This window comes from Anopheles cruzii, chromosome 3 (genome assembly GCF_943734635.1).
Source record: "Anopheles cruzii chromosome 3, idAnoCruzAS_RS32_06, whole genome shotgun sequence".
Taxonomy (NCBI): Eukaryota; Metazoa; Arthropoda; class Insecta; order Diptera; family Culicidae; genus Anopheles; species Anopheles cruzii.
The window spans coordinates 63625607-63648365 of record NC_069145.1 but is presented as its reverse complement, the minus strand read 5'-3'; the positions used below and the strand labels follow the sequence as shown (position 1 = coordinate 63648365).

The 22759-nt window shown below is 47.8% G+C and overlaps 3 protein-coding genes across 5 annotated transcripts; 2 read left to right on the top strand and 1 right to left on the bottom strand.

The window, feature by feature from the left end:
* Positions 1-28: 28 nt before the first annotated feature.
* On the bottom strand, positions 29-2113 carry LOC128274235 (pre-mRNA-splicing factor Slu7). Of its 3 annotated transcripts, none has more exons than XM_053012358.1 (2): positions 741-2113; positions 29-662 (listed from the first exon to the last, which is right to left on the bottom strand). In XM_053012358.1, the coding sequence occupies exons 1-2, from the start codon at positions 2067-2069 to the stop codon at positions 210-212; spliced, it is 1782 nt and encodes a 593-aa protein (XP_052868318.1). In that variant the 5' UTR covers positions 2070-2113; the 3' UTR covers positions 29-209. The 3 variants fall into 3 exon arrangements, with proteins under 3 accessions (XP_052868318.1, XP_052868319.1, XP_052868317.1); XM_053012359.1 differs by having other exon boundaries at positions 29-647; positions 753-2113; XM_053012357.1 differs by having other exon boundaries at positions 29-2113.
* A 2781-nt stretch (positions 2114-4894) lies between these two features.
* LOC128274246 (uncharacterized) lies at positions 4895-5504 on the top strand. Its single transcript, XM_053012373.1, has 2 exons — positions 4895-4939; positions 5031-5504. The coding sequence occupies exons 1-2, from the start codon at positions 4895-4897 to the stop codon at positions 5502-5504; spliced, it is 519 nt and encodes a 172-aa protein (XP_052868333.1).
* Positions 5505-6431: 927 nt separating this feature from the next.
* Positions 6432-22655, top strand: LOC128274238 (uncharacterized). Its single transcript, XM_053012363.1, has 6 exons — positions 6432-6816; positions 17260-17566; positions 20057-20200; positions 20350-20445; positions 20601-20701; positions 21135-22655. The coding sequence occupies exons 2-6, from the start codon at positions 17504-17506 to the stop codon at positions 22291-22293; spliced, it is 1563 nt and encodes a 520-aa protein (XP_052868323.1). The 5' UTR covers positions 6432-6816; positions 17260-17503; the 3' UTR covers positions 22294-22655.
* Positions 22656-22759: the final 104 nt, after the last annotated feature.

Here is a 22759-nt window from a genome sequence, read left to right as displayed (position 1 = left end):
ACTACCTTTCCGTCGCTCTATCGTTGATTTACTTTCTGTGAAAACGACGGCCTTTTCACGTACCTCGTAAAAAGCAGCTCTTTCGGTTCTACTGTTACGACATTTGCTTTAACGCTGAGTTAGTTGCTTAAAAGCACATTTATTTAATGGTTTTTCGAAGAAACTCTACAAACACCCATATTAGTTCTTCCAACAGATTTAGAGCATGTTCACTTGTCCATAAATGCTGCCATTGGGTCTTCCTCGCGGCGACGCTTCATCATGTACGCTTCGATTTCTTCTTCCGTGGGAACCCGTGCCTCGTACATGCTGTTATATGGTCGTTTCCGTTCGTCCTGCCGCAGTAGCTCGGCACCACGCTTCTGGTTCCGCTCTTCGGCCTCGAGCGCCAGCTCCAGCTTGGTTTTCTCCTTGTCTTGCCGCTTTTGTTGCTTGCGCTCTTCACGTTGTTGGCGTCGTTTTTCCTTCTTTCGCTGCTTTTTCGACTTTTTAGACTTCTTTGATACATGTCCGTCTGCTTCCTGGTCACTGTCGCTGCTGCTGCTGCTGCTGCCGCTGTTGGCACCTTCGACACCTCCGCTGACGATGGTCTCTTTAGCTGAAGGGAGTTGTTTAAGAGCCTTCTCATCAGTCCCTGTCGAGGGTACCTTCGATTCCACGTTCTGTCCATTCGTGGTGCTTTCCACGACATTGCCGTCCGTTTCAGCAGCTTCATGAGTTCCGTGCGTTTCCGTGTACACTTCCGTGTCGACTGATTTGCTGAAGGTCGAGTCTTTGCCATTTTCGCCAACACAATACGAGTTCTTGACCGTAGATTCGCAACACCGATAGCCCCAAACACCATTGCCCCAGAATGAACCCCAAACGGTGGTGTGGTTGTTGATGTACACATCCTCTTCGTAGCGGGAACGGATGATGGGTTTATCCTGACCCTTGATGATTTTACCTTGCCGCGAGTACTCGACGTAGTTTTCGGTCTGCGCTAACAGCAGAGCCTTCGGGGGTACGGCCAGGTGTTCCTCTCCGCCGTACTGTTCAAGTACCGTGTTCTTCACCTCGTCCTTGAACTGCGATTTTTTCTTATCGTACTCTTTCTGCAGCAGCTCAAGTTTGGTCGGTTCGGCCAGCACGTGCACATCGACACCCTTCCCGTACGCTTCCCAGGCAAAGAGTTGTGCCTGGGCGTGCTTCTGTATATCGCCCGAAAAGCGTACGAAATTTTCACCCGCAAAATCGGTCTCTTCCGGTTTGAGATTGGGATTCGGATTGTCGCGCATGGACCGTGTCTTGGGATCGTAGTAAGCCGAGTTGGGATCGAGATTGCGCAGATACTTGGCAGTGTCTTCGCGGATACGCAAATTACGCACCGTGATGCGCTGCTTCGAGTCCACCTTGGTGCCGGGCATGTCCACCTCGTCCACGTACTTATCTTCGTCACTCTCGCCCTCCTCTTCTGCCAAATCCGGCTTTTCCTTCAGCTTCTGAGCCCGCAGTTCGCGCTTCGCCTGCTCAATCTTCAGATACTCCTCGACGATCTCCCGATGGTTGGCCGGATCGTAACCGGCCCACCGATCACGTTTGCCATCGTAATCGGAAACAATCTTCGGCTGAATGAACTCATCGTGAGCGATTTGTTTCGCGGAGAACTTTGCCCCGACTTTGCGCGGTCGCTCCATACAATCGACCCGCTTGTGCGTCATAGCACCGCAGTTCTCGCATGCCCCCTTCCGGAACTTTGTCACCACTTTAGTACTGTCGACACCCCGCTTGTACCACTCGTCGATGCCGGAACAGTGCTCCTTCCGATCGTCCTGTGGCCGCTGGTGCTTGAGCGTTGGACCGGTGGTGTTGTAGTACCACGGAACCGACGAAATGTACTGCGGAATGTGCGGATTGATGTCGCGACCCTCCTCGTCGACGGCGGCTGGCGCTGTTCCCGCTTTTCTCGCCTCCTCAAGTTCCTTTGCTTTTCGCCAGTCTTCCCGAGACTTTTTCTTCGGTTCCTCATCCTCGGCCTCTTTGTCGCGCAGCAGCATCGACAGCGGTATGCGCGACGATGAGCCAGCCATTTTCGATCCCGGCTCGATTTAATGCGAAAATGCGTATTAATTCACTCTTCACAAACAAATGGATCAACTAGCATTGTTTTTCTTCTACGACAGGACTGTTTTGTTGACGTTTTGCATTTGTACCAAGACTTTCGATGGCAGATGTCAGCTGTCAAAAAGAATTCTCGAATTCGAGAAAAATTCATTTCCGTTATGCTCGAATCACGCAGTTTAAATAACAGGAAGCAAATAGGAAAACATTTTATTACTTTGTTTTATTAACAAAAACACATTGTGTGTTTGTTTGTTATTCAAATATTCTTCTGCTCATTCAAAACGAAGCTTGGTGGAAACAATTGGCGAAATAAAGAATGATTATAATCATTAAAAAATAAAGCAAGCAAAGACATTTTTTCCAATAATTTTGAAAAGATGCTTGAAACGAACGTGTTTGGGCTTTAACAAAACATTGCTTAAATTCATGCTTTTGGTTCTATTTTTGCTCAATTCTATTTGCTATGGTGTAAATAATTCTTCATCGCTGCTTCACAGTTACCCTGTAAATCCTGGAATACTGTAAATGGTCATTGCGCTCCAGCCACTTCCTGATGCAATTCTTTATATGATCTTTAAACTTGAAGTTGGTGCTTAATACGACTGTGCCCGTCCAAGTAATAAAAAATTAAAAATAAAAATACGATAAAACCAAGAGATACAAAGGGTCAATAACCAGACTAACTCACGCGAATTTTACAAACTAGTAGAAGTAGAAGTAGTATGCATAAAGGGCTAGTAGAAGGGTATGCATATTTGCTCGCTCCCTATAACGGCTAGACATCCTGTCTTCGTAAAAAAATGCCCCATTTTTAAGCTCATCGTTACTGCGTCACGTCGCGATTTTAATAGGTTTGATTGTAAATTTTTGTTATTCTCCCAAGAACATACAACTAGAACAATAGGCCCATTGAAAGCATTACGCTCAGATGAATTCCCTTTTGGGCAGCTCTCGTACAGTATAAAAGCTATTGGAAAATCGTTGGCCAAATTATACTTAATCTCCCTGTAGATAGTGAATCAGCCGACTCTCTCGTCAAGATGAAATTCGCTGTAGTTTTGGCTATCGCCATTTGCGTTGTCGCAGTAAGTATCCGGCGGCTTGTGCCTGCAGCTGGGTAGGCTTTTCCAAAGAAGTGGTAATTAACTATTTTCTCCACTACTATTAGGCCACGCAAGCTGCACCGCAAGGTTTACTGAACCAAGCTTTGCTAGCTGTGACTGGTACGCTTTACAACTTGGTTAGCACGCTGAATCAGGTCGCTATGCTTGTGGCAAATATTGGCCAAACGGCAGGATCTACCGTTGAGGCGCTGTTGAATACAGTCGCGGGCATCATTCGCACCCTTGCCAGTAGCGCACTGAACATCTTGGCAGGATTGGCCACACTTCCGCAAACCACGCTCAACACCGTCAATGCATTACTCACGAACGCCACCAGCCAAATCATCAGTGTCCTGTCTGGCGCGGGCACAAGCGTTAATTCTGTGGCCACGGTCCTCGGAAACATTCAGAGCATTCTTAACTCGACGGCCAGCAATGTGGCAAATCTGAACTCATCTGCCCTGACACCGCTGCAAAGTACCCTCTCACAGGTGGCCTCTACTCTCACTGGTGTTGTTGGCCAAATCGCCGGTTAATGGCCCAGAACTGAGGCATTATAAAGGGTCTTTTGGTCTGCCCACTATCGACAAAGGAAACAAATAAATAAAAAACGAGTAATATGCAAAACTGTTGTTGTTTGTTTGCAGCTCTTAATGCTCTTATTATTATCTAGTATTCAATTCTACTATTCATCTTACGCTGGGACCGCTAGGACTTAGAATGCAAAGCTGGTTTATGTGAATTAGCAGAAGACGTACATTCAGTTCAGTAAGTTGCAACCATGAACCGCTTCTGGGGCGAATTATATACGCTTTGATTATAGATAGCGATTGTGCAACAACATTTTTGTTCGGCATTAATGATATACATCTTTAGTAGCGTAAGTACCATAAATTAACGGGCCACGGGGTTGATTGTGCAGCATTCTTGAAACATCTTTCTAGTTCAGTCTTCGTACTATATGACTGCCGTTAATGATGATTTGGTTCGGTTTGGTTGGTTTAATAAAATATAAAAACAAATTACTCGTTCGTCAATAAATGTACGATAGTATTGCATATTTTAGATGTGTAGTTTTAATGGCGATGGATTCATGAAACCCCAAAACAGGCTAAAGGCAACATAACATAATTTAATTCTGATTTGGTTGAAAGCTCATTTCAAAATCAACCAAATACCTTTCATGCTTTGCGAGTTACTTCAAATGTAAATTAAGCGTAAAAATGAGTCAAAATGTGTACAAATTTATTAACGTACGAAGTGAGGTTCACACGTCTGTATGAATACGTATGGGAGTATTAAGTGAATATGCTCCGCTTGAAATCAATTATGTTTTAAAAAGTTACAAAAATTTAAAATAAACAATTTCAATTGTATCATTTAAAAAAAAAAACATCGATAACAACAAAACCAAAGTTTATTTCACAAAGCCGTGAGTTCGCGAAAGTCAATTAGACTTTACGAAAAGTACCCTTTTTTAAATAAAGCTTTCATTATTGCGTCATGTAAATTGTAATTTTGCGTCGCTCTTCCAAGAAACGCAAACGGAACAAACATCCCATTGATAGGAGATCAAACTGTTTCTCACTTCATAGATCTCGCTTCAGTATAAAAGCCATCGGAAAGTTGTTTACCAAATTATACTTTATCTCCCAGTAGATAGTGAATCAGCCACCTCACTCATCAATATGAAACTCGCTTTCGTGCTGACAATCGCCGTTTGCGTCGTCGCAGTGAGTATCCGGAGGCTTGTAGCTAAATGTAAGGGGTTGATTGACGACAACATAATTTGTTTTTGTTTTTACTTTCTTCCACTAACATTAGGTCACGCAAGCCGCGCCACAGCTCAACCTGCTGAACCAAGCCTACCTTGCGCTGGGCAATGCGCTGTACAGCTTAACCAGCGCCCTGAATCAGGTCGGTCTGCTGCTGATCAACGTCGGCAATTCGGCAGGATCCGCCGTTCAGACGCTGTTGAATACGGTGGCGGCGAACATTCGTGACGTCATTGGTGCCGCACTGAACATCTTGGCAGGGTTGGCCACACTTCCGCAAACCACGCTCAACACCGTCAACGCATTGCTCACGAACGCTACGAATCTAATCACTTCCGCACTTGCGGGAGCAGGCACAAATGTTAACTCTATGGCTCCGGTCCTCGCAAACATTCAGAGCATTCTTACCTCGACGGCCAACAATCTGGCAAGTCTGAACGCATCCGCCCTGACACCACTGCAAACCTCCCTCTCCCAGGTGGCCGCTTCTCTGGGCAATGCTGTTGGTCAGATCGCCGGTTAAGGGCGACGATCGGTCGATCCGAAGAACTGTAGACTATCCCGTGGTGTTCTGCCTATCGTCAAACGTGAATGGTTCCCAATAAAATAGTAGTACGCAGTGTGATTAGTGTGTCACTGCAGCTTTTCATGATCCTTTGTGATGTTGTGCGATTCTTATTGAACGGTGCTCCTACCGATATCTACAGTGGGTGTCATAATCAAGCTTCCTTTTTGATCTTTTTTTTTTGTAATGCTGTTGTTGCTCACTGTTGCAAAGTCTGAAATTGTATTTTGTTAGTGTTATAGTCAAGATTTTTCCCGAATATTTAGTAATTGTTATACACGATTTAAAATTGTGGAGAGTCTTTGCTGAAGGAAAGAGAATAAATAAATATATTACGCCAATAAATTCTCAAAAGATTTTTAGGATACTATACCTTTGGACCTTAGGATAGAAAGAACCCAGCAATCGTCCCTACATGCATGTTTTCTACACTATTTTTCAGCTGGTTTCGTGCTACCCTGTAGGCTAAGATCAGTTCGCTTCGCAACCCAACGCTGGAGCCATTCGACGAAGCTTTCATGGGAGCTTTTCGTGCATGGCGGAGCTTTCGGAGATCGGCGTTGAACTCTTTTGTTCATTCCGCATGACTCGCGCCTCGCGCTTAACGATTCGTTACAGGCGGCCTATAGGTCCCGATCAGTCTTAGTTATGCCGTCGGTACGAACGGTTGGTGGTGTGCTCTTTCGATAGAGAGCTTCGAATCGCGATCGCTAAACCCAGTAGCAGCTCGTGATCTCCGAACGCTGCCTAACTCGATCTTGCGTTTAAGCAAGAAATTACGACCACTCCGCGACTCATCTTACCGCGTGGGAAGTGAACCATCGAAGACCGGGTGCGTGGTGCGTGGAGCGTTTCTGATGTTTGTATAGCTGCGGTTACAGCTGATCGCCCATTGTGTGTGCTTTCGTGCGCAGTACCGCGCACATGGTATGTGAATGATTCGGAAGTGATAGGTGCGCGGATTGAAAGATCATCCATGTGCTACCGGGGCCCGCAACTTATTAGCGGTTCTGTGGCTGGTCATCGATAAACCTGAAGGTGTCTTACTCCGATAGCTGGCAGTGTTAGTGGTTTGTTTGGAAAGAAGATTCCAGTATCACAGTGTCGCTAGTGTGGCCAAAGGGCGAAAATCAACAGTTCCTGGTCAAACGCAACCACAACGCCCCAGCAGCCGAACGAAGGCCGCAAACTATCGTCCCACAATCGCGACGCCCAACGACAAAGCGAGATCCAGGCGCACTGGAGAGCTTCCTGCGGGAGATTGTTAAAGGTGAGCATTGAATGGATCGCGAGAGTCGGGAGATTAAAATCTTCGACCCATTCGACACGATCCGGCAGCCCAAACCCGCCTGCTGGCAATTATTACAACTTTTTTCCATGGCATGAAATAAATTGGTAACAAAATCTCAAAACATTAATCCCCGACACCGGGGCGCATCGGATCTGTAGATCTAGTCGCGCGGAGAAAATAACTCGTTTCCACCGTGCTTTTGGTGCACACCGGCCCGATACGCGGTATGAATATGCAATGAAGCGTAAAGGTGTCAAGCTAATCCGGCTGTCGCACAGCCGACGCCCTCCCGCTTGAATTGGCCTCCGCGCAGCCGGGCGCAGGGTGTGGCGAATGGGTCTGCCGGGAGAAGAGAAAAACAGCAAAAATAACAATCAGAAACAACATTCTTGGTCCGGTCCCCCCGATGCCCCGAACGCCGGACTATTCTAAATCAATTAAAACCATGATATTAATTTCTTATACAACGCCACGGGCTGGCACGACCTGGCCCGCGGATTTGTAGTGCGTCAATCTCGGCGAACTCTTCTTTCGCTGAACAGCGCACGAGCGATGGCGGAAGATGTGCTACTCTCAATGACATCATCCGCAGAGTCTGTGTGCCACACGCCCCTCAGAGTGTCCGATCTGCGTGTGTGCGTTCCGAGCCGTGCCGATGTAAAGCTATGCTACGCTGCTACGGATCTTCCGTAACGACCAAGAATGTTCGCTAATGTTGCCTATGCAATCGCCCTCCCTGGTGGTGGAAACGTAACAGACACCCGGTGGCCAAGCAATGGCATGAGATAGTACTATTGCCAAGGAACATACATTCTACCCGGCAATTTGGCGCGCTTGATGTTGGTTGCGCACGGGCGTCGGGAGCTTACCACGGGAACCGTTTGACTGAGTTATGCGGTGAATGTGGCCAGTCGGTTGTGGTTTGCTGGGCGGTATATGTTTGCCACCCTAATCATGCATCATGCTGCCAGTGCGGACGTAAGATTATAATTTGGTCCGTTCTGCACGAGAAAACAATTTCATTCCTTCACGGGGTGTCAACAACTTAGCGCAGTCCGTTAGACGCCTTGCCCGTGGTATGTTGGGGCTTGGCAAAATGAAACATTGCAAAAATAAAGGTTGGTGGCGTTACGTTTTCTAAGACAATTCTGAGGTTTAGTTCAATAATATTTTAAATTCGAACCACGTTTGAGTAATGAAGCGTTTCTACTTTTGTAACGTAAATAAACAAGTACAATTATTTATCGTTGGGACATGTCAAGAAGCTAGTGATTAGAAGATCCGTTTAATGAGTACATCGCTCCTGGAACGGACCTTCAAACAACACGACCACCGACGTTTGCCCACGCGGAAGGATACTACGGGTCGCATCACACAATGGCAGCCTAGCGTGGTATCCTTGACATTTGACCGTCACCGGCGTTCTCGGCCCAAGCGAACAGACCGAAACGAAACTGATGCATAATTCCACGGGTTTTCTGATCAGCCCCGCGTGGCCGGCGAAACCGATGCCACTCACCAACGCCGCGGCTCACGATCACTCACACTCACACCTTTTCAATGTCATCTCCGCGAATTCGACACTTCGCGGCCGCGGCGGCGATCGTTCTTCGATTGCTGCTTATCGACAGATCGTGGAAGGAAGAATGTTTGAGTTATTTTATTTGAAGAAAAAATTGCCTTTTTCATTTTAATTTGGTTTCTAAATTGCTTCTTAAAGCCTCAGCCAGTTTTCTGTTGTAGCTTTTCGTTTCCAATCAATGCGAAACTAGTTTCCGGAATGCCAGTTCATTGCGTCACTGTCCCGAGGCTAGGCCCCCGGGGTCCATGGTCCTCAAATATTTGCGACGTTTTTCGGCTTACGCAATGGCCCGAAAATGCGAAGCAAGAATCTGAAGGGGAGACCAAAAATAACGAAGAAAATACCGTAACACCCAACAACCACTCGGCGGGAAGAACCGGCTTTTGGTCTCGCTCGCCCGCGCTCGGCTCAATGTCAGAGTCCGAGCATTAGCATAGGTAATCGAGCGTGGACAGAACATTGTTTGCGCGGTGCTGTTGGCGTGGCCCGCGGGCGCGCGCAACGTGGCTTAGTAAACGTTTGTACAGCACCGTCGGTGAGGCTTAGCCACTCCATTAGACAGCTGTGCGACTGCATGTTTTGGACCTCGGCATACTTCGAACGCGAGGCACACATATTTTGTCGATCAGCTCCCAAAGATCTTGGTGTCTGGCAGTGTCACGTAACACACGCCAGAAGGAACGAAGAAAACATTGCATCACAACAGACAAACAGTGTCGAAAGAAGGGCGTTTGATGGGCAAAATGGGCTACTGTTCAGTAGGCGGATGTAAACGAAAGCCTCTCCAGGCCAAAAAGTAAACATCCGAGAGGTTCACCGAGTCCACGATCGGCGCTCCAAGAAGCTGCCAGCAAACAAACACACGCGCACCTTTGGGGAGACGGACGGCGATGACGAACACGCGAAAGAAGCACTGTACCGATCGAGGTTCGTGACTTTATTTGCGGAACTTCAGCGCATGACTCATCGCGCGGCGCGTTTCTCGTGGCGCAGCAGTCAACGATCGTTGTTGGAGTAGGAGAAGACACTCCATCACCGGGGCAGCCCCACGCTAGCCTGCATCACGGACATCGTCACGTGAATCGTCGGACGCGCGGTGTTGGTACGATGGAACCACGTCTCCGTATGGCAGACACGTTCACCAAGGGCCGCCCGCCCAGCTACTACTCGGTCACCGTTTTGGTGAGTGCGTGTCTCGTGCGTCGATTTGTCGGCTGCTGCTGAAAGGCCGCTCGGTTTGGGCGAATCAAGTTCGTTCGGCTCACACAGAAACCCCCCCGAGGCACGCGCCTTGCGCAACATTGGCGCATTGGAGATTCGGTTTTGCATCTTAGAAACCGCATTGGAAACGGGCGCTGTGCTGAGCACTGAAACTGGAACAATACGCCGAAGCCGGTGCCGAATAAATCGAATCGTAATCGACGAATTCCGGTGTGTGGAGTAAAACACACAACTTTCACGGGCCGCACGGGCATTTGCTTGCCAGCCCGGAGCGATCCAATCGAACCGAGCCACCGGCCGTCGATCGGCGATCGGTTTCGGGTGGCGGATTGGTTTTTATGTTGCTACCTACTTCAACGAACCACCCTGCGACCGCCGGCAACTCCGCGCAAAACAATAGCACGCTCAATTGTTTCGTTTCTGTTTGCTTTTTTTTTTCCTCCCCAAACTAACCCAAGGTTTGGGTGCATTTTGGGGCCAGTGTTTGGCCAACGAAATTCCCGCATTTCCCGCGGGGTTGGATTGAATTTTTGGAGGAAACCAACACGGTTATCTGGCCGTGTTGCGTGAAGAAAACGAAAGTCATTCCGGATTAGGAGTTGGGAAATGATAGACACGGTGGAGGTCCTGGAACCGCACTGCCCGCGTCTTGGTGGCCCGTCGGATGCAATTCGTTTCAATTTTCAGTGCGGCACGTTCCGGGGCTGGTTACGGCAATGGGTTGAGTGGAGAAACTTGGAAACAATCCATCTCCAATTAACGCCCGGCAATGCCGGAACGGCAACGGCCAACGAGCGGATGTGACAGTTCCATCGAATTTAATCGAAAAGTTTGGAATTAAATTAAAAGGTTCACGAACCCCCAACCGAAGACGTACCGAGCGTAGATAGGACCGAGTAATAGAGGAACCACGGCGTTTTTGGCGTGCTGGTCACAATACGATGAAATTGTTTAGTGTTTCCGACAGTTTTTTTTGACTTCATGTAAAGTTTAACAGTAACTTGAATCAGAAAAAAATGGCTGCTACCCCCAACAGGTAGTTACCAATTTGAATTATTTTCTTCATAATTGAGAGCCCAAGCGATTTCGATCTAACACACAACATACTCAACAACGAGAAACAGCTCAACAAACGATGCCAGCATACGCTTCAATTAACATAAAAAATACTTATCCGAAGAAACAAATCTCCCCAGGGGGCGCAGGGGCGATCGGCACATAATTTCCAATTACATCTAAACTGGGCATCATTGGGCCAGGCTCCGGGGTGGCTCCAACCGACAATTGGACCACTGGCGCCCCTCCGCTGAGGACTGACCCACTATTACCCGATAACGTGCTACCCGCAACAGCATCGTCGCGGCTCGCGCATCCCACTGTGGGCACGGCCTATAAAGTGCGAAATTTGGTGTCAAGCTGAAATTCGGCGCCCTCTTGTGCGCTGAAAAACAGTTAGGCCAGGCCGCCGGTTCCCGGATACACGGCAACAACCGACGGCGATGTTGTTGAATCACTGTCGACGGAACGGAGTATGTAGGCAATGTTAGCGCAGCGGTCGTGCAGCCGAGCCGTGGACGGCATTGTTGTGAGCTACGTGCTTAGAAATTAATTCGTCAATCCATACAGGCCCATCCGCCAATGGGTGCGAGGGCTCCCCGGTTTGGGCACTGGCATGCCATTGGCAAACGGCAATACATGGCGTTCAGCTTAGGCCCGCCAGTTTTATGTAGGTTTTCTTCTCGTGGGGCGTGATTGCGTGCCCCATATCGACCGTGGCAGCGCAATCAACAGGGTAACAGGCAAACGGTGAAGGCGTATGCTGCATATTGATTGTTCCGTCAGCCCAATCAATTCATTGATAGACGATGGTGGCAAAAAACAGTTATTGCAACATCGTCGATCGATGATCACGCTGCGGAATGACACGCGTACGCACTAAGTTTGTGAGGAGCCTCCCGTTTTTCAACATTTTTTAATTATTTAATCGGAGAGCATTTCATTCGTTGAGTGAAATCGCTTGCTCATAACATTGTAATAGTAACATAACATTCCGTATTTGGTTTAAAATAATCAATTAGTTAAAAATTGAGTCGTTCATTTTGACACGTAACAAAAGACTCAAAGCGACGAACCCTATTAGGGCCCAATTTTGTTCAACAGTCGAATCTTAATGAATGTCACAATTATTAAAAGAAAAACTACGATTAGACTTAGAACCATGACGCTTTCATAGGATTTGGGTAAAAAATGCATTACAATTGATAGTAATTACCTTTAACTACATACGATTTCATACTGAATACTCTGTACATCCCTATTTCTGTTTTGTTTCTGGAGCGATCGAAAGATTGATTTTTGCTTCCTTTCTTTAGTCTGCGTTCTTTAAGCTGAAATGTTGGACGTAATGATCGTTACGCTGGCAATGGGAGAAAATGGGCTCTGCCTTCGTAGCGGCGACACCGAGGGGTCGATGGATGCTTTCGTTTCGTTTGATTTAACTGATCATGCTGCATGATTAACCCTCTTTCGGTGAAGTTTTTCTCAACGTGATCGGCTGCCCGAGAACCCGCGGGCGTAAATTACAATTTCACGCGCACCTCGGTGAACGCTGATTAACGCGCAGGGATTTCGCTTTTGTTTCGTGCGACGCCACTCGCCGTTCGGCTTCATTATGCTCGCGTCCGTTCTCGCGCCCATTATGCTCGGTTTCGCTCTCTCTCTCTCCCTGCACACGCACGCTGCGGATACACACGTCACAGATTATTAGCGCACCTTCCCGGATTATGTTGGCAAGGGTTTCTTGAACTTTCCTTCGGCCCAATGAATACTGATTTCAGATAATTTACATCGACAGCCTTGACGGCCGGTGCTGGCAGTTTCTTTCCGACATTAGTTAGTTCCGAGCCGTTTCGTTTGTCTTTGCGAAGAGGAAAACCTTAATCGCGCCAGACGCAAAGATGAAATGTGTGCACAATATAAAGCGCCAACGGACGGACTATCTTTCCCCTCGGCTAGGCTTGCTAGGATGGAAACAAAAAATCACTCAATTCAGCGAACAGCACTTTCCTCGGGCGCGCGCGCGATCAGACCGCAAGACGAGGCGAGCGCACTCATTGTTGTGGATGTCTACGGCCCAAGCCGGAGCCGGTGCCGGTGAAATGCAATCGCAGCTCATGCATAACGTCGTAACCGATCATAATTGAGCCGGTGTGTCATTAGTACGCGCACCAATCATTAGCGACTGTTTGTTTAGCCTTTTCTTCCGGCTGTATCCGGCTCTTCGCTCTATGCAGATTCGTGACCCCCGATGGCGGAGCACCCATCCCATTAGGGACGCAACCGTCATGGGTGCCGCTTTTGTCATGCAGCTCCAGCGCGGGCGATATTTTAATGCTACGAGCAAAGAATGCAGCGAAAGTGGCATAAATCGAATTTGAGCGAACGATCGCTAATCACGTTAATGGCCGGCGTGAACGAGAGCGGAAAAGAGAAAACGAGACGGGAAATTTGTTGTTGAAAATCATAATCGTCTCGACCTCGGCCGCCCGCCCAGGGTGCCAATGAGAAGACTCTCAGGAACTATCGTAGCGGAGCATAATTTGGGATTCAATAAAACCCAACTTGACACGCTAAGCACTGGCCTCCGGGACCTATTGGCCAACGCGGCCCGTTTTGTAGCTTCCATTGTGGGACGTTCTCAGCGCGCATTGATGCAACGGCTGTGCGTCTTCTCTGACCGTTTAAGACGGATTGCTTCACCGGCACGGTACCCACGCTAGACCTTCGTCTCATCCACTGTCGCCAACCCGCGTTGCCAAAGGCACCTAATGTTGGGCCGCTTACGGGTAGAGGGAGGCAACATACGCCGCCCAACCCGGTTTGAAAACGAACGAAGATGGTCCACCCATTCGCGAAAACTCGCACTCCAAACCGAGCACCGGGTGCTCGGTGCTGAGCCCGCGATTCGAGTGAGAATGCAGTGAGAAAATGCAGCGAGCCCACAAAGAACTACACAAAAGTAAGCTCAGCTCAGTCGGTGAAGCAATACCGTCGGAGAAACAGTTCCCATCGTGACGCAGCGAATGAAATTAAATGTGCATCGCCCCTCAAAATGTGCCAACCGGAGCGAAGGCTTACGGTCCATTAACATGCGCGAAAAGAATCGACTTGGTCGGTTTGGTACGTTTTCGACATGTCCTTGCGGTCAACGGTTACAATTAACATAAACCACCGTGCTGCACTTGGGTTAGCTTGGACGGACAAGATTGTCTCAAATGCAGCGGACCTATGCGATATTTGGTCCCCATTCCTGAACGTTTATTCCAGCGACCAAATCGGAAGTCTGCGGGTTTGCTGAAAAACCATGTTTGGCCCCGCTTGCCACTTAGAGGGACGGCAGACAAAAAAATTCATTGCATGCTTTCGAATTGAAACACGACCGTTTTCATTTGCACCGTTACCTTGTAACGCTTGTTCGCAGATGTTGGTTTGGGGTTTTCCTTTTCTTTTTGGAAAACACGAAACCATACGAAAAATATAAGGGTTGTGAAAAAGAAACGTTCGAAACCAAAACATAAAACGAGGCAGGGAATTAGTTTAATGTGACTCTCGCTTCATTCATGGTGACAAAGGCCGTGTAGCTGTTTTCGTGTGCAACGGCAAACATGGCTACACGTTTCGCAGAGCAAATTCGTAGCGCAAGTCGCATAACTCGCTCGCGATTAATTAGGTGGAATTATGATATGTTACGCTGGGCACGCTGGGGAACTTACAAGTCGTAGAGGGCGCCAATAGCAAAGCCTCAAGAACAGGAAACAGGCGAGATTTCTCCACATCAAATTAAGGTTGATGGCTGTGTTGTTGTGTCATTTCATGTTTGATTCGAATGATTACCGCTTGGTACACTTCAATTTAAAACTTGTGGGCACTATAAAGGGTAATTAGTATCAAATTTGGTTCTCATTTCTCAACACCCAGTAGGCTATAATATAAGAAAAAATGATGCTTTGGATGCCATCTTTTGATATCTCAATAAGTTTCACAAGTTTGAGATGATCATGTTTAGGGCGTCATATTTGACATATTTGGATCATTTGGCACGAAGCAATTTCGCTTATAGTACAAGCTAGTGGGGTCTTATCATAGTAACTAATTAGTACTAAGTAATTCTTGTGTATTAACTAAAAGTGAAGTGAGTATGAACGAGATCGACTTGTACTAACCTGCCACAAGAAGGCCATGTCTGCCCATCCTTCAAGGTAAAACCGGTAAGCCATTCCAAGCCGGACGTTGACATTTGTCTCCCGTCGCTTGGGTACACTCTCGTAACTAGCATTTCTATTCTATTGTGTCACGGTGTATTGTTATGCAAATTTGTCGGCTCACTTTTCGATCTTCGAAGTGTGGCCACAATCGTAATTGGACTGCGAGACGAATCAGTTCGTTTTCTTTCCCAACAAATCCCTAATCGTTGTAAGGCGATTTATGCATAAATTATGACCCAACGTCTAGAGCAATGCGCTTTCTCCACTCCGCGAGAGTTCACTTATTTAATTTGCACTTTTCTTAATAACAGTGCCGGTCTTATCACTTTCGAATCGGCTAAAAACTAAAGGCCTTTGAAAACCACTGTCGCTGTGACCCGGGTGCATCCTGGCGCCATTTCCTTGGCGTTGGCATCGAGCAGCAGAACTTGAAAGATAAATGATCATCGTGCTCGTGGGTTGCGTAAATTGGTGGCATTTGTGGGTGAGAAAGCATTAAAATGTTATGCTTCGAATCGGTGAGGGTGGCTCTAGCCGATAGCCATCGTGCCGCGAAGCCATTTCACGCGAAACCCGGAGATTCTTGAATGGGGAAAGCAATAGAGTGACTAAGCGGTACCGAGAGTGGGTACAAACATGATGATGAACAATAAAAATTAGTTGCCTGCGGGAAGCGACCAGATCGGGGTGGGTGGGAAATATTGTTTTCCTTCACCCGGTTCGACGGCAACACGAGGGCACGACGAAGAAAACGGTTCAATAAAGAAGATCTGCTCTCATGCGGGCTGGTGTTGTAATGTTTTGCTGCTGTTTTGCCCACCGTTAATGATGGTTTTTTCGCACAATGGCCACGCTAGGGTTTTGTTACATTCGCACACACACACACACACACACACATGCACGTGCGCCGCGTTCATTCTGGTCAATTGGAAAGCCGACGGCGGGAATTTGCTTTCGTAGCATGCATTTTTTAGCTTGGCATTGCGCCTGCGGCGTGCGTATTGCGTGTGGCTGAGGAAGGAAGTTTCGAGGCAGATCGAGCCACAACCGTTATAATGTACGCCGCGGTGGAACAATGCATGCATCTATTTGCTTCTACCAACGCACATCTTCACTTTCCACCGTAAGACGCCTCGTGCACCACACGACGCGGGTATTGTTGCACTGCACTCGGCAATGATGAAGAGGTACGTGCATGTTCGATAATCACATGCGTGGATGGATGGTCCGTCTTAGCCCCTGCAAGTGCATGCATAAGCATGATACTCGATGCTCTCCGTTCGGACATCGAGCTATAACGGAAAATAATTGGTTGGATTAGATGCTTCAACAAGTTGGAAGATGTTGGAAGCACTACGGGAAGAACAATGTAATTAACAATAATATTCTTTAATTCATCTGTCGACTCATATCACTAACCCAACTATTATTTTCTCTTTGTAAAAGGTTTATGCGTATAACTTAATCATACTTTATTCCTTGTGCGTTAAAACTCATCGGAAGTCTTCGATACTTTACCTCCAAAAACCAACGTTTCTTTCATTGACCTTTACAGCATTCGAAAACTTTAATTTTGTGTACTCGTATGATTCCGAGCGTAGCCAATGAACTTTAAACTGCCCAAGATGCAAGATGCTTAGTGGAAACATTGTGTAAGATCATTGACCAAACTAGACAAACTATCTGTTACTATTTACATCACGCAACACATAGCAGAAAACTATAAAACATTCTCTTATCTTAAAAGATATGATTGTTTAAAACAATAACAGGTTTCCTATGCGCACCTCAAAATTTTCAAACGAAAATGGCAAAACATGGCACCTTCTCAAAAGCTTCTCCAGAAAACCGAGAGCGCCAGCGACACTTTCAGTTATGCAACGGCGCTGGAAGCAACTTTCGATTTCGCAAACATAAAGAATAAAGCATAAAGAAGGGAAGAGATGAGAGGAAAAAACAAACCGGAAACGATCGGCCGCTTATCATACTGGCCGCCGAGCCGGGACCACGATTGTCTGGAGCTCACCCACGGAACAGGGTCATCAAGAGAGCTCCGCCGGATTGCGCACTGGGCTTGGGATGATGATGGCAGAACAGTGTAAGCGAAACCCGTTTTCCCGGTTTTATGTTTCGGCTCGGCTGTCGTGGTCAGCGACGAACATCGCTGGGTGGGGAGGCGCGGAATGAAGTGATCTAACACGTCCCCGGACGTCCTTCGAGGCGGCGGGGTCTGGAGGGAACAAAAATTTAGCATTGCCCCGGCGATGCCTCGTAGAGCCATCCGGTTTTTTTGCGACACATTATTTAAGCCAATCTTTGCTCTCACGATCTCACTAATTTTGGTTTCTTCCACAGCTCCACTCATATTCGACGAAAACGACGGAAGTTTGTGAAATTGGGCTCGATCGGTGATCGATCCAGCGCACGCCGAAGTTACGTGAACGGTTTCGCGAAATATAACGAAATTGAAACATAAGCCGATCAATGTGTTGATCACTGATTGATGGAAGGGTGCGTTCGGTGGCTCACGCCAATGTAATCACTGTTACGAAGCGGATCTCGATCAGCGGACGAAGACGCCGCCGACCCAAACCTCACGATGGGATACTTTTCGAAGCGAAACATATTTATCTACTGCTGCATCTCGGCGTGCCTGTCATTGGTAAGTAGCACATTGCGTCTCTTCCTTTAATTTAAATTTTACTGGTTCGTGTTACATTCTTTTTTAAATATCTTAAAAATTTGAAGATGAATTTGAATTAAAATGTGAAGAAATTTAAATTGTCTAGACATGTTTGTTCCTCATGAAAATCGTTTAATCGTTCAACTAAAATCATTTCGAATTGATTTTGGACAGAAACGAAGCACAAAATGGAACTAATAAATTGCTGAAATAGAACCACTTATACGACATTTAACATCTATTTATTTGGCGTCTCAGCCAAATTAGTCACTAAGTTTGTGGTCGCTCCAGGCACCAGACTTTGGCATCGAGCGCCAACCTTCCGTTGAGCTTTTCGGTTTAATCGAACCGCTTTAAATTTGGTTACCCGTCCGTCACCGGCATCACCAACAGGCATTTTCGATGGCCGTGTGTGTGTGTGTGTGGGCTGTGGACGTGTGACGTAAAACTGTTTCAACAGTTTGATGAAAAACAAAAATGAAAAATATTTTACAATCATCCAATGGGTTTTCGCGCGCGATCGACACGCCTCGCCGTTATGAATTAAACATTGCAAGCTCAAAAAACATGTTCATACTTTCATCGCCATTAATGGGAGGTAATGGCCGAAACTTACGCATCTTCTTTGACGAGTTTCAAACCTCCTTCGCTGGCAGTGAGGGTCAGTGACCTCTGCGACAAAAGCCGTCTGATGGGCAGCGCCCACCCAACCCATCCATCATGAGACCACCATTTTGTGGCTGAGCCGAAGTTGTCGGCTTCCATCAACGGAGTTCGTGGCCATGACGAGCATTCGACGTGAAGAAGGAAGTTCTTGAGCCCGAGCACGGCTCTCAGAAGTTGGCCCGCTCTTCTTGATCGACAACATTATTTTCTGTGCCGTTCCCACGCGCTGGAGTACGTACACAGTTCGGAAGTCCGGATCGGTGCGTTAGCCGGTGGCCGGTTTGGTTCATCTACCGGCCCGGTATAAACGATTTGCAGTAAACCCGCGGAACGAAAGGATGATTCATTGGGAAACCGAAAAGCTCCGACGCGGGTCCCGCTAATTTGGTACCATCAGAAATTTCACTTCTGACCGAAATGTTCACCTACTCGCGTGTGCAAGCGTCGTTGTCCCTTGGCGAGGCTCGCTAGGTTCCGAGCCGCATCTCTCCTCATGCGTATGAGCTACAGACGCGTTTATGACGCAGTGCCGCACTTAATTATCGGCATCGTAGGCGCCCGGGTGCAGGTGCCGTAGCTGACCTTAATAGGTGAGCAAGGTTCGAAGGAGGCGCCGGAATTCGTTTGCGCCAGATTTGGCGCCATCACGTGGCGATCCCTCGCTGCGGAACTGAAGCCCTGCCATGCCACGCCGAAGTGCGCAAATTGCTCGGCTGGAAACCGAAGCTGTTTGGTGGTCACGGTGCAAGCGGTCGTCACAGTTGACTGATATTCCGGTCAATAGCAGACCCCGGGGCAGACCCAGGCCGCCGCACAGCGGGTGTTGTTGACGCTTATCTTCGTTTTCACTTAGCGGTAAGTGGCGTAGCCAACGTCACACTAGTCCGACGCAAAAGATCCCTCGAACAGTCGGTTCGGAAAACTGGGTGACAAAATTTCCGGTTCAGGTGCGAACGTCGTACTTGCGATAAAATGGAAAATGAAAGAAAACTGTTTCGATACTTCTTTACAAAGAACAAGTTTTCATGACTAGGGCTGGGTGTGCAGTTTCTTATTTTCGCAATTTCGCTGAAGGCTAGCTAAACACCCGCAATGGAAATTCTCAGCATTAAATGTGCAACGTATTGAGCAGCGCTGTTAGGGGAGAATTCACAGCCATAGAAGCCACATTGGTGAGGGTACTTAACGGTTCTCGTAGCCGTAGTTCGACGAATGGTTTGGCTTTTCTTCAACCATAAGTTTTACTGCTTCAATCGTTTGTGTACTGCACGAAAAGCTCGTGCCAAGCGGGAGCCCCGAACTGAGGGGAGGCCTCTCCAAAAACCGCAGACACCTTTATGAAAACGTTCATTGCAATCACTTCAAGTTCAAATCATTTACCGGGCGATTTATGCTCAAGTTCGTGTACAGGGTCGCCGATATCTGCGCCACGATCGCTAAGCACAATATGGCCACAAGGTGCTCGAAGGTGCGCCGACTCTGAGTAAAGGACCTGAGCGGCGTTTCTAAGGTATGTGGCTCCAGCTCCATGAACAGACGGCCAGGTTTGGGCCTTACTGCACGTTTAGCCAAATCGCTCTCGGCCGAATAGCGCTATATCGGCATCACCGCGGACTGACCACATAAGACGCGTTGGCTGCACAATGGTGTCAACAAGTTGGGCCCAGACTGCGCGTTCCTTTCGCTTTCCGTCCGGCTAGTGTGGAGTTGTCCAATTTTTCATGCGCACTTCGCGGACTCCAGCGGAAACTCTAATTTCCTCGGCCTTTTGATTTCATACCCTGTGTCTGTGTGTGCTTTCAGCTTACTTACCTGGTGGCGTTCTCTTGCGAAATCTCCTGGATACTGGAAGCCCGGGGTGACCTGCCCATACCGGCCTATCTGCTGTGCGCCGAGTTCTTCATTCTCTTCATATCGTCAGCAATTTTGATACATGGCCTGTCGACGGTAAGTAAGGCGAGTGGTGGTATGTCGCGAAACCGGTGGGGAGTTGGCCGACTTTGGGTCAACGCGGGGCCGCCAGAATTGATTGCGGCGCGGCGCAATATTTGTGACTTTTACAGATCTCTCCGTCTACTCCGTTTCTGTTCCTCCAGGGCATTTCGTGGGGTCTGCTCAGCTGGTCGATAATTATCGGCGTTCTGTCCATACCGGAACTGGCATTAGTCATGTACATGACCATACAGTATTGGGTAAGTTAATCCGCTTCGAAGTGCGCTCGACGCCGGGAGCTGAACGCATCCGGCCACCATGTGGAGTGCCACCCGTAGGTGGTGGGGGCCGTATAAGGCTTTACTAACCGGCGTCTCTACTTCGCTCTACTTCCTGTCCCTCTTTCTCTCTTTAGGGTCTACAGTCGGCGCACGGGCTAACGGAATTAATTGGATATTTAATACGTTTAATAGTCAACTGTCTAGCACTGCTGTGCGTTATTCCGACTGCTTTAAGGTGAGCCATATCTGCGTTTTTTCTCGAATTTATTGTACGAAACGCTGCCTGGCGTTTAATGGCCGCACGTTTCCGGCGCCGCTTTTCGGCTTCGTTTAGGAAAGTAAATAAACCCAAATATTGCGATCGTTTCGCCGCAATGATCTCGACTGAAAATGCATAAATTAATTTAAAAAAGAGACAAGACTTATATTGCTTTTAAAATTCAAATTTATATTTGAAACATCTAACGAAAAGATAGGGTTGCATTTGTTTAATTAGTTTCAATGTAAAAACAAAATGAGCAATACAGAAAATACTTTATTATGGAGAGCGTGTCATGCATAAGGAAGAAAGTACAAATAATGAAACGATATTAATAAATTAGAGGCTTGCATTAGTTATACGTGTAAGCCGTTCGCGCAAATCACTGATCGACTTTAAATTGTTGCAGATGGCGACAGGAGAAGAAAGTATTATCGCAGCTAGAATCGCTGGCCTCGAGACTTCAGCTGACCACACCGACTCCGACGACGCCGTTCAACACTACCAACGGTATGAACTCGTTGCGGGCGAGCAAGCGAAGCCACCAGGGGCCAGTGGCCAGCCGACGGCCGTCGACCGGCTTTGACAACCCGGGCTACGTGCCCCACGAGAACAACTCGCTGGACATCGTGCAGCAGTACACGGCCTATAACAATCTGTACGGCTCGCAGAGTGAATTCAACGCGAGCATCTTCGGCCTGAATCCATCACAGTACATCGGGCCACCGCCTCCGCCGATTGTGAACGAGTGCAAGAAGACCCAGTCCCTGCTTGATCTGCGTTTCATCTTTCCGCCCAAGTTCTTGTCCACGCATGCCACTATCAGCGAGAAGAAATCCAAAGAATCTACCCCAACGGACGAGCTCGACAGTGTGTTGAACAACAATCTGAAGAACCAAATTCACAACAAACTCCACGAGCTCCCGGAGAACGGAACTCTGCGCCGCCAATCCGTTTCTGGTGGGCGGGAGAAAGAAGTAAATGCGAGCATCGATCAGTCGGGGACGGTCGCAGTGCCCGGTGATGGTGGACCGGTCTCCGCTGTGAATGATCCGATCTACTACACAATTGAATCGACGAAGAATAACAAAATTCTTGGCCGAAACTGCGTCTCCTTGGAGAACCTGGGCAATATCACGTTTTCGGAGTCGCCGTTGCCGGTGAAAAAGCATGATCTACCGTACCACCGATACGGGCCTAATCTGCTTAAGAACTACGCCATGAACCCTTGGAATGTGCTGGCATACAATCCGGCGTACAGTGCCTACCCACCGGCGTACTATCACTACCACATGATGAATCCGTACCATCTGTACCAGATACACCAGCAGCACGGCGGCAACTATCCGGCTGTCAATGGTCCCGTTCCAACTGGAGGTTACTTTTCCGCGGCGGGTCATCCGCACCCGGCAATGCACGGTGGTGCGGGAGGATACGGGAAGACTCATTCTCATCTATCTAGTTACGGGTACGGCAACAACCTATATCTGAACGGAGCCACAGACAGCCGGCAGTCGCTCGGTAACGAGTCGGACGACTTTCGAAAGTACCGCGACGTGGCACTTTAGTCCATCCAACACCCAAGGCACGTGAGCGAGAATCGGTAACCACAGCCAAATCAAGGGACCTACAAAGTGTAGTATTATGTTAGCAAGTAGGGATAGCTTTCCGGTGCGGGGCAGACCATCAAGCGGCTCAATGTACTGAAAATACTCGAAACCGATGGAACAGAAACCGCGTTCGGGAGTGAATCGCGAACGAAACTTCCACGAATCAACGGTAGGGCGACAAAGTTACCTCAAGCAATGAAGAGGATTGTGTTCGAACTGAGCGAGGTTAGCGCTAAACTAACATCTACGAATGAACAACGGGAGGGAAGTAACTTTTTTCTGTATAGAAACATTACGAAATATGAGCAATATTATTTATTATACCATTAAACTACGAAATGACGCCAACCTACCAACAACAAAACTCCAGTAGACACGTTTTTACTTTTATAATATCACACGGGGTTCCACGGGATTCCACCGG

What these genes read in the sequence shown, in the direction of transcription:
- LOC128274246 (XM_053012373.1), top strand. Translation starts at nt 4,895, where the DNA reads ATGAAACTCGCTTTCGTGCTGACAATCGCCGTTTGCGTCGTCGCA. An exon ending in TCGCCGTTTGCGTCGTCGCA is followed by an intron (nt 4,940 to 5,030) that starts GTGAGTATCCGG and finishes CACTAACATTAG; the next exon opens with GTCACGCAAGCCGCGCCACA.
- LOC128274235 (XM_053012357.1), bottom strand. Translation starts at nt 2,069, where the DNA reads ATGGCTGGCTCATCGTCGCGCATACCGCTGTCGATGCTGCTGCGCGAC.
- LOC128274238 (XM_053012363.1), top strand. Translation starts at nt 17,504, where the DNA reads ATGGGATACTTTTCGAAGCGAAACATATTTATCTACTGCTGCATCTCG. An exon ending in TCTCGGCGTGCCTGTCATTG is followed by an intron (nt 17,567 to 20,056) that starts GTAAGTAGCACA and finishes GTGTGCTTTCAG; the next exon opens with CTTACTTACCTGGTGGCGTT. An exon ending in GTTATTCCGACTGCTTTAAG is followed by an intron (nt 20,702 to 21,134) that starts GTGAGCCATATC and finishes AAATTGTTGCAG; the next exon opens with ATGGCGACAGGAGAAGAAAG.